General features: G+C 36.2%; 1 protein-coding gene across 1 annotated transcript; it reads left to right on the top strand.

Moving 5' to 3' along the window:
- The first annotated feature begins 380 nt into the window (after positions 1-380).
- LOC123893067 (late embryogenesis abundant protein 6-like) lies at positions 381-1,775 on the top strand. The gene is made up of 2 exons (XM_045942989.1): positions 381-584; positions 1,343-1,775. The coding sequence occupies exons 1-2, from the start codon at positions 507-509 to the stop codon at positions 1,529-1,531; spliced, it is 267 nt and encodes an 88-aa protein (XP_045798945.1). The 5' UTR covers positions 381-506; the 3' UTR covers positions 1,532-1,775.
- Positions 1,776-14,995: the final 13,220 nt, after the last annotated feature.

The following is a 14,995-nucleotide window of genomic DNA, read 5'->3' as shown; positions in this document are numbered from 1 at the left end:
TCTAGAGAGGATAAGAAAATAATGAATATTCTAGTTCATTCTAGAAGGGGGCTTTTAGACATATGCTATTGGTAAGATTTTGAGTTACAAGTTTTTTAGACATAAACTTACAAGTTTGACTTACAACTTCTCCTAAATATAATCTAGTGCAAATTAATTAATTTTTTAAGAATAAAAATCTTGAAGTTTCATTTACTATTTTTTTATGAAAGAAGTTTCATTATTTACTATTATGAATTATATGAATATGAACCAACGAACTACTCCAATGTAATCCACAAAATGGCCATTACTTCCATTCATTGTGATCCACAAAATTGTGCCATGTATTTTTAGATGACACTTGCTACCCAAAAGAGCCATAAAGAAAAGAGGAAGAAGTGGAAACAATGAGAACCCATAATTTTATAGATAGTAGTGTTTCTTATATAATTTTCAAATTAATTCGAAAATCTTTTAACATACACTTTAAATTTGCTTCGTGAATAAATAAATATCTAGAAAAAATGCAGGCTGTGAAGGACAAGTTTCAAGAGATGAATGCCTTGCGTAAGGCCAAGGCAGAAGCAAAGGCCGAGGAGAAGGTAATATGCAAGTTCATACTAAGAATATGAAACCTTTGAGAACTTTTTGTTTTGTTTATTTTTATATGAATTTTTGAAATTTTTAATTAACTACATTGAATTATATGATAAGAAGATAAATTATCTTCTCCTTTGAATGGAAAACTGTGTAAAAACAATATAAACCATTAAGAAATTTGATAACAGTACAAATTCTCTTAATATTGGTCTTAGAAAGAAATTTGAGTTGAGTCTAATTTAAGTGAAAATGAGAATTGCCCTAATTTATAAACACATATTGATAGTCGGTACTCGGTGGTCTGAATGTTTGATGGTAGTTTGCTAGCGAAAATCGGATAACAGTGGCCAAATATATCTTGAAGAGCTCTGATATCATTTAAGAAAGTTAGGTTGGACTTGATTCAACCATATAAAATCAACTTTGTAGGAGAAGATTGCTCTCACTAATATAGTTATCTTCAGGTCATCTCTCACCGAATGAGGGACTCTTAATGCTTCATAATTTTTTTGGGTCAAGTAGTCTAGTTGTTCTCGGTAGTGATTGACGCTAAACTTGGTAGAGAGGATCACGGTTCGATCCCCCGCAACTGTGATCCAGAAGGGGACTGAAACCACTTAATGTCAGGACTGATCCCGAACCAGATTAGGCGGTTTAGTAGACCGGATACTGTGGTGAAAACAATAAAAAAAAAACGCCTCTTTTCATTACACATTAATGCAAAAGATTCCAAAAATTTGAACTCAAAATATTTGTGCAGGCAGAGAAGGAAATTGCACAAGCCAGAATGGAGATAGCTCACGAGGTTAGGTTGGCAAAAGAAGCTGAAGCAGCAATGGACCTCCATGTATCAAAAGCAGGGGAGAGAGCAGAGCAAGAAATTGGGAAGCATCCAAATGCAAATGCTACATCAAATAAAAATTCCTCGTACAAGGACACGGGTATGTGAAACACATGCCTCAAACATGGAGTGGACCATCAATAGAAAGTTTTGGCAATCAAGAAATATAGATATCAAGAATTTGATTGGTTTGATTTATGGGGAATTTCTCAATTAATTTTTTTTTCCACTAATGTGTTTTTGTAAAATTAAGTTTTTTTTTTTGTTTTGACAATTGTAAAATTAAGTTATAAGCTAGTTGATAGTTGAAAAATTAAACTAGCTGATAACTTATAATTCATAGTTAATAGTTTACTACTGAAAAGTTTGTTGATTAAAATTATAATGTTTGATAAATTTACCTCTTGTACATATAAAATGACACAATAGTTCATAATTATTTAATTTTAAATATATTTTACTTTATGTATAGAAATGGTAACACTTGGTCTTTAGTTTCTAGTTCAACCGGTAGATATTTATATTGTTATGTTATGTTGAACCCCTTCACCGAGAGTAGGACCTCATAGTTTTGTGTGAATTTTAGTGGTGCTTTCCACTTTGTTTGCATACTAAAAAAAGAAAAAGAAGAAATGGTAACAATCACTAGGGACCAAAAATGGAAGAGAAAATATTGGAAGGAAGAAAACATCCGTTATTATTTTTAAAGATTAAAATCAAAATTTCCTATATTTTTAAGGACGAAATTCACAATCTCTTGACGTCGGATTATATTTATATTAGAAAAAAATGCTTGGTTGATTGATTGTAAATTTTACTAACTTTTTAGTACTTATTATAGGCACAACTTGAATGATGTTCTTGCAAGGTTGAGTCATCGTACGTGCTTCAAAGATGAACTAATAGAGCAAAATAAATTGTAACAAAATTCACCACAATATTGGTTTATGCCGTAAAGCTCTGGAACAATGTTTTTTTGGACAACCTCTGGAGCAAGTTAGGTCAAGGTTAAATGACTCAAATTATACACATTTTGACAATTTGAGTAAGAAAATAGTTGAATTTGGCTTCATGATGGTGACCTGAATACACATGAAGCCAAAAAAATCATGACCTAATTGGGCATGATTTGAGTCATTTAACTATGACCTAGCTTGCTTTGGCCTAAATATCCAGATCGAAAGTTATCAAAAAGGAAACGATCAAGGAGACGACATTCCATATCACGAGAGTAAATGAGGATACCAAGAAGTCCAAAAACACCATATTAGAGAATAGAGAGGGAAGCTCAACATCTCAATCTTGAGACATTACACTTTAGGAGGTTTCACAAGAGGTGGTTCTTCAACCTCTGCAAGAAAGTGACACTTATGTGATGTGAAACATGTTTGTGCTTCAACTCAGGTTGGTCATGTACCCTCTATTACTTTTTCTAAAAAATATTATAAAGGGATAGATAAACATCAAGATAACCAATCCCACGGTCATCTTGGTATTCGTGGGAAACTGTAACGTCATGTGAAGTCTGATAGACTAAGTCCCACATCAACTACGTATGGAAAGAATGTTGGATTTATAAGAGAGGTGACCCATTAACCTAATGCCTTAAGGTTTTGGGTGGAGATGTAGTTGTTGGAACAAAATTGATTTAAAAATGTTTGCCCCTAAATCTATAAAGGTTTTGATGATAACAAAGTATTAATAAACAATTGGAAGGACTAAAAAATTTATTTTAAGTGCGCAGATATAAGCATCATATAAGTCCTGAGTGAAGTTCAGAGGATGTGAATTCAGAAGTTCACAAGCGCTCAGAAGATGTTGGACTTCAGAGGTTACAACGTTCAGAGGATGAAGACTTCAGAACTTCATGTCTGTCTACTAGCTTCATCAAACTCTGAAGATCTCTTTGAAAGCTGTGAAGATTCCTTTATTAGTCAACTCTTCTACCAATGGAGAAAAGGACCTTTCAAGCCTGATCAGTTCAGCTACCTCTGTTCTGTCTGTCCTATCTTGAGAACGTGGGTCTTCAGTTTTGTTAGCTGAAAAAGGAAAGTCCACTCTGCAGTAGTCAAAGTAACTGAAACTCTTTCTTAGTTTTGGATACAACCAAACTGCATCAAGACAGACTGCTTGAAGACAAAAGGTTATCAACTCCAACGGCTCCTTTTGCAACGACTCTTTTCTAGGGGTATATATACTAGAAGGATCAGCTGCAACAAAACATAATTAATAATCAAGATCTGAACGTGCGCTGAACAAACTCTGACCTCTGTGATATACAAGCTCTGAACCTTTGTCAAGTGTTTTTGCACTTTAGCCAAATACTCTGTACTTTTGTATTTGCTCTCTTTAGGTTCATCTAAGAGCACTTGTATATTTTTATATACTTTATTGTTACGTGTGTAACTTAAGCTTGTGTGCTTAAGTGTGAGACTTAAGCTTGTGTGCTTAAGTGATAAGTCTTAAGCTTGTGTGCTTGAGCATTGTTGAGAAGTCTCTTGCTTGTGTGCTTGAGCAGGTGTAATCTTGTGTGATTATAGTGAACTCCCTTGGAAGTGCAAGGGGACTGGACTACTCTCGTTTTGTGAGAGGAACCAGTATAAATTGCTTGTGTGATTTCTTTTTCTCTATCTTGTTATTTATTGTGTTACTTTTCCGCTGCTAACGTAGTTGAGTTAAGAACTTGAAAAAGTTTTAACTTAGCTAAAACACAATTCAACCCCCCCCTTCTTGTGTTTTCACACCTTCAATTGGCATCAGAGCGCCTGGTCTGTTACTTTCACTTAACAGTGAGACAGTAAAGATCTTGTGAGAACACTATGTCTGGAGGAGACGATAGTAGCACTAGAACAACCGGTGAAGAGGCCAGTGGTGCTGGTGGTGGTCCTAGAAATGCTTTTGGTTATGACTACTTAAGTAATGAATCACATGAACATAGTGGCAACAGAAAAGCCCCTATATTCAATGGTGATGCTTCATTATTTGAGTGGTGGAAAGAGAGACTGTATAGCAATATTACTGCTATTGATCATGAGTTGTGGGATTTGGTTGAGTTGGGAGTAACTTTTGAAAACTTGAATGAACATGGTAGGTTGTCCATGGAGAATAGAAAGTTACTCACACCAGCTAACCTAAAAATCTACACAAAACATCATAGAGTAAAGGACATTGTTGTTGGTGCTATTAGACATGAGGATTATGTCAGAATAGAGAACAAGTCTACTGCTAAATCTATCTTTGATTCTATGTGTGCTACCTATGATGGTAATGAAAAGGTTCAAGAGGCTAAAGCTAGTCTTTTGATAAGGCAATATGAACTTTTCACTATGCAACAAGATGAAAACATTGAGACTATGTTTACAAGGTTTCAAATCCTTGTATCTGGTCTTAAAGCTCTTAAGAGAAGTTATTCAACCTATGACCATGTTCAGAAGATTCTGAGAAGTCTTCCTATTGCTTGGAGACCTAAGGTCACTGCAATAGAGGAAGCTCAAAATCTCAAGACTCTGAGTCTTGAAGCTCTGATAAGCAATCTCAGAAGCCATGAGATGGTTCTGGATGCTGACTCAGAAACTAAGAAGAAGTCTAAGTCAGTGGCTTTACAGTCAACTAAGACTACTTCTAAGGCTCTTAAGACTCACCTTCTTGATATTGAAGAAGAATCTTCTGCTGATGGTCAAGAGGATGAGATGAATGAGGATGAGTTTGCTTTATTCACCAAGTTTCAACAATGGAACAGATTTAACAAAAGAAATTTCAGAGGAGGTAACAGCTCTAGAAATTTTGTCAGCAAAAAGGATGATCAGAAGAACTGCTTCAACTGTAAGAAGCCAGGACACTTTATTGCTGATTGTCCAGAAATATCTGCTAAAGACAAAAGCAAAAGATACAGCTCAAAGAAGCAACAATTCAAGAGCAGATTGAAAAAGAGTCTGATGGCTACTTTTGAAGAGCTATCATCTGAGGAAGAAGTTGAGGAAGAAGAAGAAGCAAATCTAGCCCTAATGGCTTCAACTGACTCAGATGTAGAATCAGACGATGAATCAGAATCAGATTCAGAAGCAACTGATGAGGTATTTTCTGACTGCTCTAAATCTCAACTCATAACTGCACTTAACAAGGTCATTGAGAAACATCTCAGAGTGTTAAGTAAACAAAAAGTTTTACAAGAAAACCTTAACACTCTGACTGAACAAGCAGAACATTTTCAAGGTCTATATCAAGAAACTCTGAATAGAGTAAATGATCTTGAAAAGGGTTGTGCTGTGTGTCACAAACCTACTGATGAGCAAGAAATGGCTCTTCAACAGTTTGTGCATCTCAACCTTGGTAAGAGCAAAGCTGCTAATCTTGTTTATAATGTCATGAGACATAGAGGAGAGGGACTTGGCTATGAATATGGTAGAACATATTCAAAGCTAAAGACCTATCCCAAAAAGGTTGGAAAATCTTGGGTTTACTATGTTGTACCTCAGAGTGAAGAAGGAAAGAAATTTGGTACTCTGGAAGATGAGGATAATAATCTGAGAGATTTGGGAAATGACAACTCAGAGGAACCAAGTTCCTCAGGATCTGAGAAGAAAAGCTCAGAAGATAAAAGCTGTTCAGAACTTGACAGTATTAGTTCAGATGTTCTGAAAGTTTCAAAATCTGATGCTACAACTTCTGGAACCAGAGGAATTCTAGTTCATGAGAAAAGTCAACCTAAAAGCTCAGAGGTTTTTAAAAGAAAGTCAAACCTCAAACCTCAGAGGCAACATAGGACTAAGGTTATTTATGATTCTAGAGTCAGTAAATATAACCAGTCAAATCAATGGACTGGTGATAAATACAAACTCTGGGAGCATAAACAATCCAAGTTCTGGAATAATAACAGAACTCAAACTAAGAAACATTTTCAAAAGAGTTATTATTCCAAACCAAAATCTTTCTCTCACACTCAACAACACAGTAAACATTTGTGGACTAACAAGCGTGGACCCAGAAGATGGGTACCAAAAGCTGAAATTATGTATCATTCAGATTTACCAACTAGGAAAGGATATGTCCTACCTAGAGTTTGGAAACAAGTTTTATGCAAAGGAAGAAGGGCTTATGTCCTTGACCAATGGCTGACACGTTCTCAAGTTAACAATCAGAACTTGATCAATGAAGAGGAAGAATATTGGGATGACTTTATCATTAACTGTGATAAAGAGTTCCACCGTAGTGATTAAAGTTGTTTCTCATACAGCCTATCACTCAAAGAAATATCTTGAAACACTCATGGTACCTGGATAGTGGGTGTTCAAGGCACATGACTGGTGACAAGCAACTGTTTTCTAAGCTAACCATGAAAGAAGGAGGTTCTGTTGGCTTTGGAGGAAATCAGAAAGGAAAGATAATAGGTACAGGTACAGTAGGTAATTCCTCCCTATCTATTAATGATGTTTGGTTAGTTGATGGACTTAAACATAATCTATTGAGCATAAGTCAATTTTGCGACAATGGTTATGTAGTTGTCTTTAATAAGGAATCATGTACTGTGTCTAAACAATCTGATAACTCCATTATATTCAAAGGTCTGAGAAAGAACAATGTTTATAAAGTTAATCTTTCTGATTTGAATGAACAAAAAGTGATGTGTCTTTTGACCTTGAGTGAAGAAAAATGGATCTGGCATAAGAGGTTAGGCCATGCTAACTGGAGGTTAATCTCTAAGCTTAGTAAGCTTGACCTTGTCAGAGGTTTACCTAAAATCAAATATCACTCAAACACACTTTGTGGTTCATGTCAAAAAGGAAAGATTACAAAATCTTCTTTTAAACCTAAGAACATTGTCTCTACCTCAAGACCATTGGAACTACTTCACATTGATCTTTTTGGACCAGTTAACACTGCTTCAATCAATGGAAAGAAGTATGGATTAGTAATTGTTGATGATTACAGTAGATGGACTTGGGTAAAATTCCTAAGAACAAAAGATGAAGCTTATGATGAGTTTAGCATCTTCTGCAAACAAATTCAAAATGAAAAAGGCTACACTATTTTAAAAGTTAGAAGTGATCATGGTGGAGAATTTGAAAATGAACCTTTTGAAAACTTTTGTGAAAAATATGGCATTCTGCATGAATTCTCTTCTCCTAGAACTCCTCAACAAAATGGGGTTGTAGAAAGGAAGAATAGAACTCTGCAAGAAATGGCCAGAACCATGATGCATGAAACAAATGTAGCAAAGTTTTTATGGGCAGAAGCTGTAAACACAGCATGTTATGTTCAAAATAGGATCTATATCAGATCTAAGTTGAACAAAACTGCTTATGAATTGTTCAAAGGAAGAAAACCTGATATTTCTTATTTTCATCAGTTTGGATGTACATGTTACATCTTAAACAACAAAGTCCATCTAAAGAAATTTGATGCTAGAGGTTATAAGGGTATCTTCATAGGATATTCTGAACGCTCAAAAGCATACAGACTGTATATTTCTGAAACACACACTGTGGAAGAAAGTATGCATGTCAAATTTGATGACAAAGAGCCTGACCAAGTGTCAGAGCTTATGGAAGGTTTGTCTAGATTTCAGGTATCAGAGGATCAATATTCAGATATTCCAAACTACTCAGAACATCCATTCTCTGAAGTACCTCTAAACACAATAGTTCCTACAGACTCTGAACAACCAAGAACAGAAGCATCTGCTGAACCTGATGTTGATGAGTCTGAAGATGATGAGCCCCCAAGAAATACCTTCAAATACAAGTCATCACATCCAGAGGAACTGATCTTAGGCAACAAGGATAGTCCAAGAAAGACAAGATCTCAACTGAGAAATGAGGAATCATTAGTTGGTCTTATCTCAATGATGGAACCTTCAAAGATTGATGAAGCTCTGAAGGATGATGCTTGGATTGTAGCAATGCAAGAAGAGCTGAATCAATTCCAAAGGAATGATGTATGGACTCTAGTGCCTAAACCTTCACACAAGAACATTATTGGAACAAAATGGGTATTCAGAAACAAGCTGAATGAACAAGGTGAAGTGGTAAGGAACAAGGCTAGATTGGTTGCACAAGGTTATAGTCAACAAGAGGGGATTGACTATACTGAAACCTTTGCACCAGTTGCTAGACTTGAAGCAATCAGGTTACTTCTATCTTATGCTGTTAATCATGGAATAACCTTATATCAAATGGATGTTAAAAGTGCTTTCTTAAATGGTTTCATTTCTGAAGAAGTGTATGTTAAGCAACCTCCTGGTTTTGAAGATGTCTCAAACCCTGAACATGTTTTTAAACTGAAGAAATCACTGTATGGTCTGAAACAAGCTCCAAGAGCTTGGTATGATAGACTCAGTAATTTTCTTCTTGAAAAAGGTTTTGAAAAAGGAAAGGTTGACTGCACACTCTTTAGAAAAACAACCAAAGAAGATATTTTAATCATTCAAATTTATGTTGATGATATTATTTTTGGTTCAACTAATGCTGCTTTGTGCAAGAATTTTTCTAAGATAATGCAGGATGAATTTGAAATGAGCATGATGGGAGAGTTGAAATTCTTTCTTGGAATACAAATCAATCAGAAGAAGGAAGGAACTTATGTTCATCAATCAAAATACACTAAAGAACTTCTGAAGAAATTCAATCTAGATGACTGCAAGATTATGAATACTCCTATGCATCCAACTACCAACATGGGCAAGTCAGATGATGAAGGAAAGGTAGATCAGAAGATCTACAGAGGTATGATTGGTTCCTTACTCTATCTGACAGCCTCTAGACCAGATATTTTATTCAGTGTTTGCTTATGTGCAAGATTCCAGTCAGATCCCAGAGAATCTCATCTTACTGCTGTAAAGAGAATCTTTAGGTATCTGAAAGGAACAACTAATCTTGGACTTCTCTATAAGAAATCCAATGATTATGTGCTAAATGGATTCTGTGATGCTGACTATGCTGGAGATAAAATTGAAAGAAAATCCACAAGTGGCAATTGTCAATTTGTTGGTGAAAACCTTATCTCCTGGGCTAGTAAGAGACAAACTACTATAGCTTTGTCTACAGCAGAAGCAGAATACATTTCAGCAGCTAAGTGTTGCACACAACTACTCTGGTTAAAATATCAGTTAGAAGATTATCAGGTAAGCAGTAACAATATTCCTTTATATTGTGATAATACTGCAGCCATTCATTTATCTAAAAATCCTATCCTACACTCTAGAGCCAAACACATTGAAATTAAACACCATTTTATCAGAGATTATGTTCAGAGAGGCATTATAGATATTCAGTTTGTTGATACTGAAAATCAATGGGCTGATATATTTACTAAAGCTTTATCTGTTGAAAGATTTGATTTTATAAAGAAACATCTGAACATGTTTTCAATCTCTGAATGAAAAATTGTTTTTGGCAATTAAAGTGTAAGAGGTTATGTATATCAGAACTTATGATTCAGAACATCTGAAACACAAGCTCTGAAGTGCTTAACTCTGATAGAGACTTTTAAATAACTCAGAGGCTCTGAACTATTTTAGTGGGAAACGTTTAGTATTCACTGCTGAACAGTTGTCCATTAAAATAGCAGTTACCGAGTAAATTTCTGCACGTGGTCTACGTGTGTCAGGTAGTGGGTGGTTAATGATGATTTTTGGTATTCAACTTTCTGTCAATTAGCGTAACTTCCCAAATTTGCTATTTTCGTGTTAACTGTACTCATTTAAATAAACTTACACAATACACTTGCACACTATTCACTTTCACAACCTACACTTTCATATTCTCTCTAAACCTCCAACACAAACTTTCTTTCTCTCTCATTAGTCTTTCCAAACCTTACCCTAATCCCCAACAAATGGCTGGTACTTCATCTTCTTCATCAAAAAGGATTCCACCGTTTATTTTCAAGAACCTTCAGATTGTTGGGAACGAGATGGAATTCCCAGAATCTGAACTTACTTTTCTTTCAGAGAAGATGGTTGATTTTGATGGTCTACAAGCTAATGGGTTTGATGTTAAAAAGTACTTTATCGCTCAGGGATGGGATAAGTACTTCGACATGCTGAATGGTCCCATTTATCCAGATTTGTTGAAGAAATTTTGGATGAAAGCAAAGGTATTTGATAAGCATGAAGCTAAGAAGGAAGAGCTTGCTGCTATTGAAAGGAATCCTAGTCTGAAGGGTAAAACTAGGAAGGAAATGGGTTTGCTGGATTACACAGGTGTACAGATTAGGTCAAATATCTGTGGGATGAACATGGCAATCTCGCCTATCCATCTCAATGCTCTTCTTGGTCTACCTAACTCTGGGATAGAGTTAGATGTGTTTGAAAAGGATACAAGATACAGGGATGATCTTCTGCATCTCATTTGCACAGATTTCTCTTTAAAAGGGAAAGTAAAGGGTTTGACTGATGAATGTAGAGTTCTCTTCAAGATCATCCTAGCAGCTATCAGTCCAAGGGTTGGTGGGACTGATACAATCTCCTGGACTCATCGTCATCTGCTGTATTTTCTTCTGACTGAAAAGAAGGTTAATCTTGGAGATTATTTCTTTGAACGTTTTTGTGAAGCCATTTTTGCTAGTAAATCTCAGAGGAAGACTACTATAGTTTATCCTAGGCTGTTGTCTGACCTTCTGCATCAAGGTCATGTTGTTCAGAACTTGAGGAAGTTCCATCCTGAATTGGTTGAGAAGAGGTTCTATCCAGAAATTCTGAACGCCAACTTTCTGTCCAAGATGCGTTTGATTGCATCTAAGCCTGTTGCTCCCCCACAAGAGTTCACTGTTAGGCTTGAGGATCGTCTGTATGTGGATGGCTACCCACTTATATCTGAAGCTGATGCTGAGCATGTAATTCAAGGCTACTTAGAAGTGCTCAGAGAAGAAGGATTTGTTGTTGATAGAAGTATGATTCCTCCTGCTCCTGTAAATCTGTATAACCCTAAGAGGAAACCAAAGAGAAAGGCTGAAGCTCAAGCTGATCTTCCTAAGCCAGATCTTCTGGTTCAGAAGAAGATTAAGGTAGAAAAAGCTATTGTTGAGCAAAGGACTAAGAGGAAGCATGAAGAATCTGCTAACAAGGCTGCTGAAAGAGCTTCCAAAAAGCCTATTGTTATTGAGGAAGATAGTTCAGACAGTTCATCTGAAGGATCTACATCAGAAGATGAGACTGAATCTGATGAGGAGACTCTTGCTGCTAGTTTAAAGAAAAGACCTGCTCCTATTTCCAAAGATAAAGGTAAGTCTTCTGAGTATGTCTTCAATGAAAATGAGATTGGATTAGGTTACACCAAACCTCTCAGAACTGTTTTACCAACCTCTGATAATCCAACCTCTGATAACCCTCTATCTGAACTAGAAAAACATCTAAGTCCAGACCCTCTTAACAATCAAACTTTCACCCAGAAGCCTTCATCACCTCCCAAATCTAGCTCACCTCCAAAACCTTCATCACCTCAACCTGAACCTCAACCTGACATTCCACAATCTGAACCTCAACCAGACAATTCTGTCATTAAACCAACCTCTCCTACAAAACAACCTTCTCCACATAAATCTCCTGAACCAAACCCTGAACAAATTGCTCCTGAACCAACACCTGAACCTAAATCCCCTGAACCATCTCCTGAGCATATCTACCCTGAATCAACTTCTGACATTTCATCATCTGAACCAACCCCTGAACCCCATCCTAACCCAAGTGCTGAACATGCTTCTCCTGAGCGTATTCACACTTGTGCCCCCAAGCCTTCAGAGGTAGAAGTTGTGACTATTGACAACCCTACTCCTGAAATACCTAATCTCTCTACTATTCCCAATCCTTCACCATCATCATCCAACATTTTTAGAAATCTATCCACTCAATTTCATGAAGACTTGCTTAGATTATCTACAATAAAGGACAGGTTCTTAGTTTGTCCGTCTGATGTGGATCTCGAAGTATCAAGCATTAAGGCAAGGATTTGCAATGCTTTGGATGTTGCTGCTGCAAAGGTTAAGGCTGTTGTTGGAAGAAGAGATTTGGATGTGATAGACCTCTTAAAGAAAAGTCTGGCTAGGGCTGAATTGAAAAGGTTAACCATGTTTCATCATGATGGATTTGAACTTGCTAAGCTGGAAGAAATTGCTGCTGTTGAACACCGTCTGCATGCTTTCAAGAGTTCAGAGTCTGGAGTCATCTGGATAGACTCCCAGCTATTTCAGAGTCTTGAAGCTCAGAGATCTGAGTCTGCAAGGTTAGCAGAAGCTGCTGCAAGAGTTGCCCAGTTGGCAAATGAGTTGCAACAACAAGATCTTTCAGCAGATGATGTGCTTGCTTCTCAGGATCAAGAGGATGTGCTGATGATAGACTATCCAGAGGAAGGTGAACCCTCTGATAAAGGCAAGGCACCTTTGGTTGAAGAACCTGAACCTGTGATTGAAGATCAAGCTCCTGCTATGGCGGATCAGTTGAGAATATTTCAAGAAGCACTGAGGGAACAGCAGGAAGGTCTAGAACGCCAGAGAGTTGCTCAAGAGACATTGGAAACCAAGGTGGATGGTTAGTTTCCAATGTGGGATCTTTGAATGACAAATTCGACCAACTCCTAGCCTATCTTAAGAAACCCTAGGATTCTTTGCACTTGTTCTTAAATTTTCTTTATTTCCTTGTTTCCTTGTTTATCTTCTGAACAATTTTTTGGTTTATCTATTTCAAGTTGTTTTGTTTATGTTTTGCTTGTTTACTTTTTCATGATCACTTGTTATTTATTTTATAGGATCATAAGAACACAAGAACACACAATGCTTTTAAAAACGAAAATTTTTTATTAATTAATGATCTGATAATGTAGAGTACATTGGTAAAAAAAAAAAAGAAAAAGAAAAAGACAACCTAATCCTAATCAGATGGATAAAACTCAGAAGAAATCTCTGATTTCTCCTCAGCATCCTCTGATGATATTTCGATGGGATCTGGGTTTTGCTCTTGTTCTTCTTCTTCTTGTTCCTCTTCTGGAACATAGCCAGCCAAGAACTCCACATAGTCAGCATCATCTTCATTCTCCTCAGCTTCAGAGTCTGATGAGATGATTATTATCTCAGCATCTTGTGGTTTCTTGTTGTTTTTCTTATCCTTCTCTTCGTCTTCACGTTTCTCTTCGTTCTTCTTTCTCTTAAACTCTGCGATGCGTAAACTAAATCTTTTCATTATTCCTACCTTCTCTTGCTTCACTTGTTTCTTCTTGTTTTTACGTGAAGCAGGCATGCTAAATTGCTCCTTTTTATAAACCCTTGAGCGCGTTGGTTTTTGGTTTTTTTAAAATTAATTCACCTTTGTAACTACCACTCTTTTTTCTTTGACTGTCTTGGTTATATAACTTTGTTTTACTTTTTGATAATGACAAAAGGGGGAGTAGTTACGCATTAATTGATATGTTCCAAAACTGAAACCACGCCTTTTATCTCGCTTTTATCTGTTAAATTAAAAGTTGTTACTTTTAAGTTGTTTTACGTATTTCAAGGCGGAGACTAAGTTAGTTGAAACTGAAATAAATTTCATAAGTAAGGATAAGTTAAGAGTGCAATTTTAACTTAGCCTTATGAGACTTAGGGGGAGAGCTTGCAAACCTCTCATTCTGAAGAAAGATATGAAATTTGTTTTATTTCAAACATCTTAATCTTATACTAAATTAAAATATCATGGATAAAACATAAAGTTCAGACTTTATGGAGTATCAATCTTAGGGGGAGCTTGCAAACCTCATAAACCTAAGAGAAACATGATAAGTTAATTTAACAACAATTGTCAATTAATACTTATGTTTGTCATCATCAAAAAGGGGGAGATTGTTGGAACAAAATTGATTTAAAAATGTTTGCCCCTAAATCTATAAAGGTTTTGATGATAACAAAGTATTAATAAACAATTGGAAGGACTAAAAAATTTATTTTAAGTGCGCAGATATAAGCATCATATAAGTCCTGAGTGAAGTTCAGAGGATGTGAATTCAGAAGTTCACAAGCGCTCAGAAGATGTTGGACTTCAGAGGTTAAAACGTTCAGAGGATGAAGACTTCAGAACTTCATGTCTGTCTACTAGCTTCATCAAACTCTGAAGATCTCTTTGAAAGCTGTGAAGATTCCTTTATTAGTCAACTCTTCTACCAATGGAGAAAAGGACCTTTCAAGCCTGATCAGTTCAGCTACCTCTGTTCTGTCTGTCCTATCTTGAGAACGTGGGTCTTCAGTTTTGTTAGCTGAAAAAGGAAAGTCCACTCTGCAGTAGTCAAAGTAACTGAAACTCTTTCTTAGTTTTGGATACAACCAAACTGCATCAAGACAGACTGCTTGAAGACAAAAGGTTATCAACTCCAACGGCTCCTTTTGCAACGACTCTTTTCTAGGGGTATATATACTAGAAGGATCAGCTGCAACAAAACATAATTAATAATCAAGATCTGAACGTGCGCTGAACAAACTCTGACCTCTGTGATATACAAGCTCTGAACCTTTGTCAAGTGTTTTTGCACTTTAGCCAAATACTCTGTACTTTTGTATTTGCTCTCTTTAGGTTCATCTAAGAGCACTTGTATATTTTTATATACTTTATTG

The sequence above is a fragment of the Trifolium pratense genome, linkage group LG6, assembly GCF_020283565.1.
Source record: "Trifolium pratense cultivar HEN17-A07 linkage group LG6, ARS_RC_1.1, whole genome shotgun sequence".
Classification (NCBI taxonomy): Eukaryota; Viridiplantae; Streptophyta; class Magnoliopsida; order Fabales; family Fabaceae; genus Trifolium; species Trifolium pratense.
The sequence above is the reverse complement of the archived record's forward strand: the minus strand, read 5'-3'. Positions and strand labels throughout refer to the sequence as shown.

Bases quoted from the DNA above. Each gene is read 5' to 3' on its own strand.
- LOC123893067 (XM_045942989.1), top strand. From the start codon at position 507: ATGCAGGCTGTGAAGGACAAGTTTCAAGAGATGAATGCCTTGCGTAAG. The intron at 585-1,342 runs GTAATATGCAAG...ATATTTGTGCAG, and splicing joins AAGCAAAGGCCGAGGAGAAG to GCAGAGAAGGAAATTGCACA.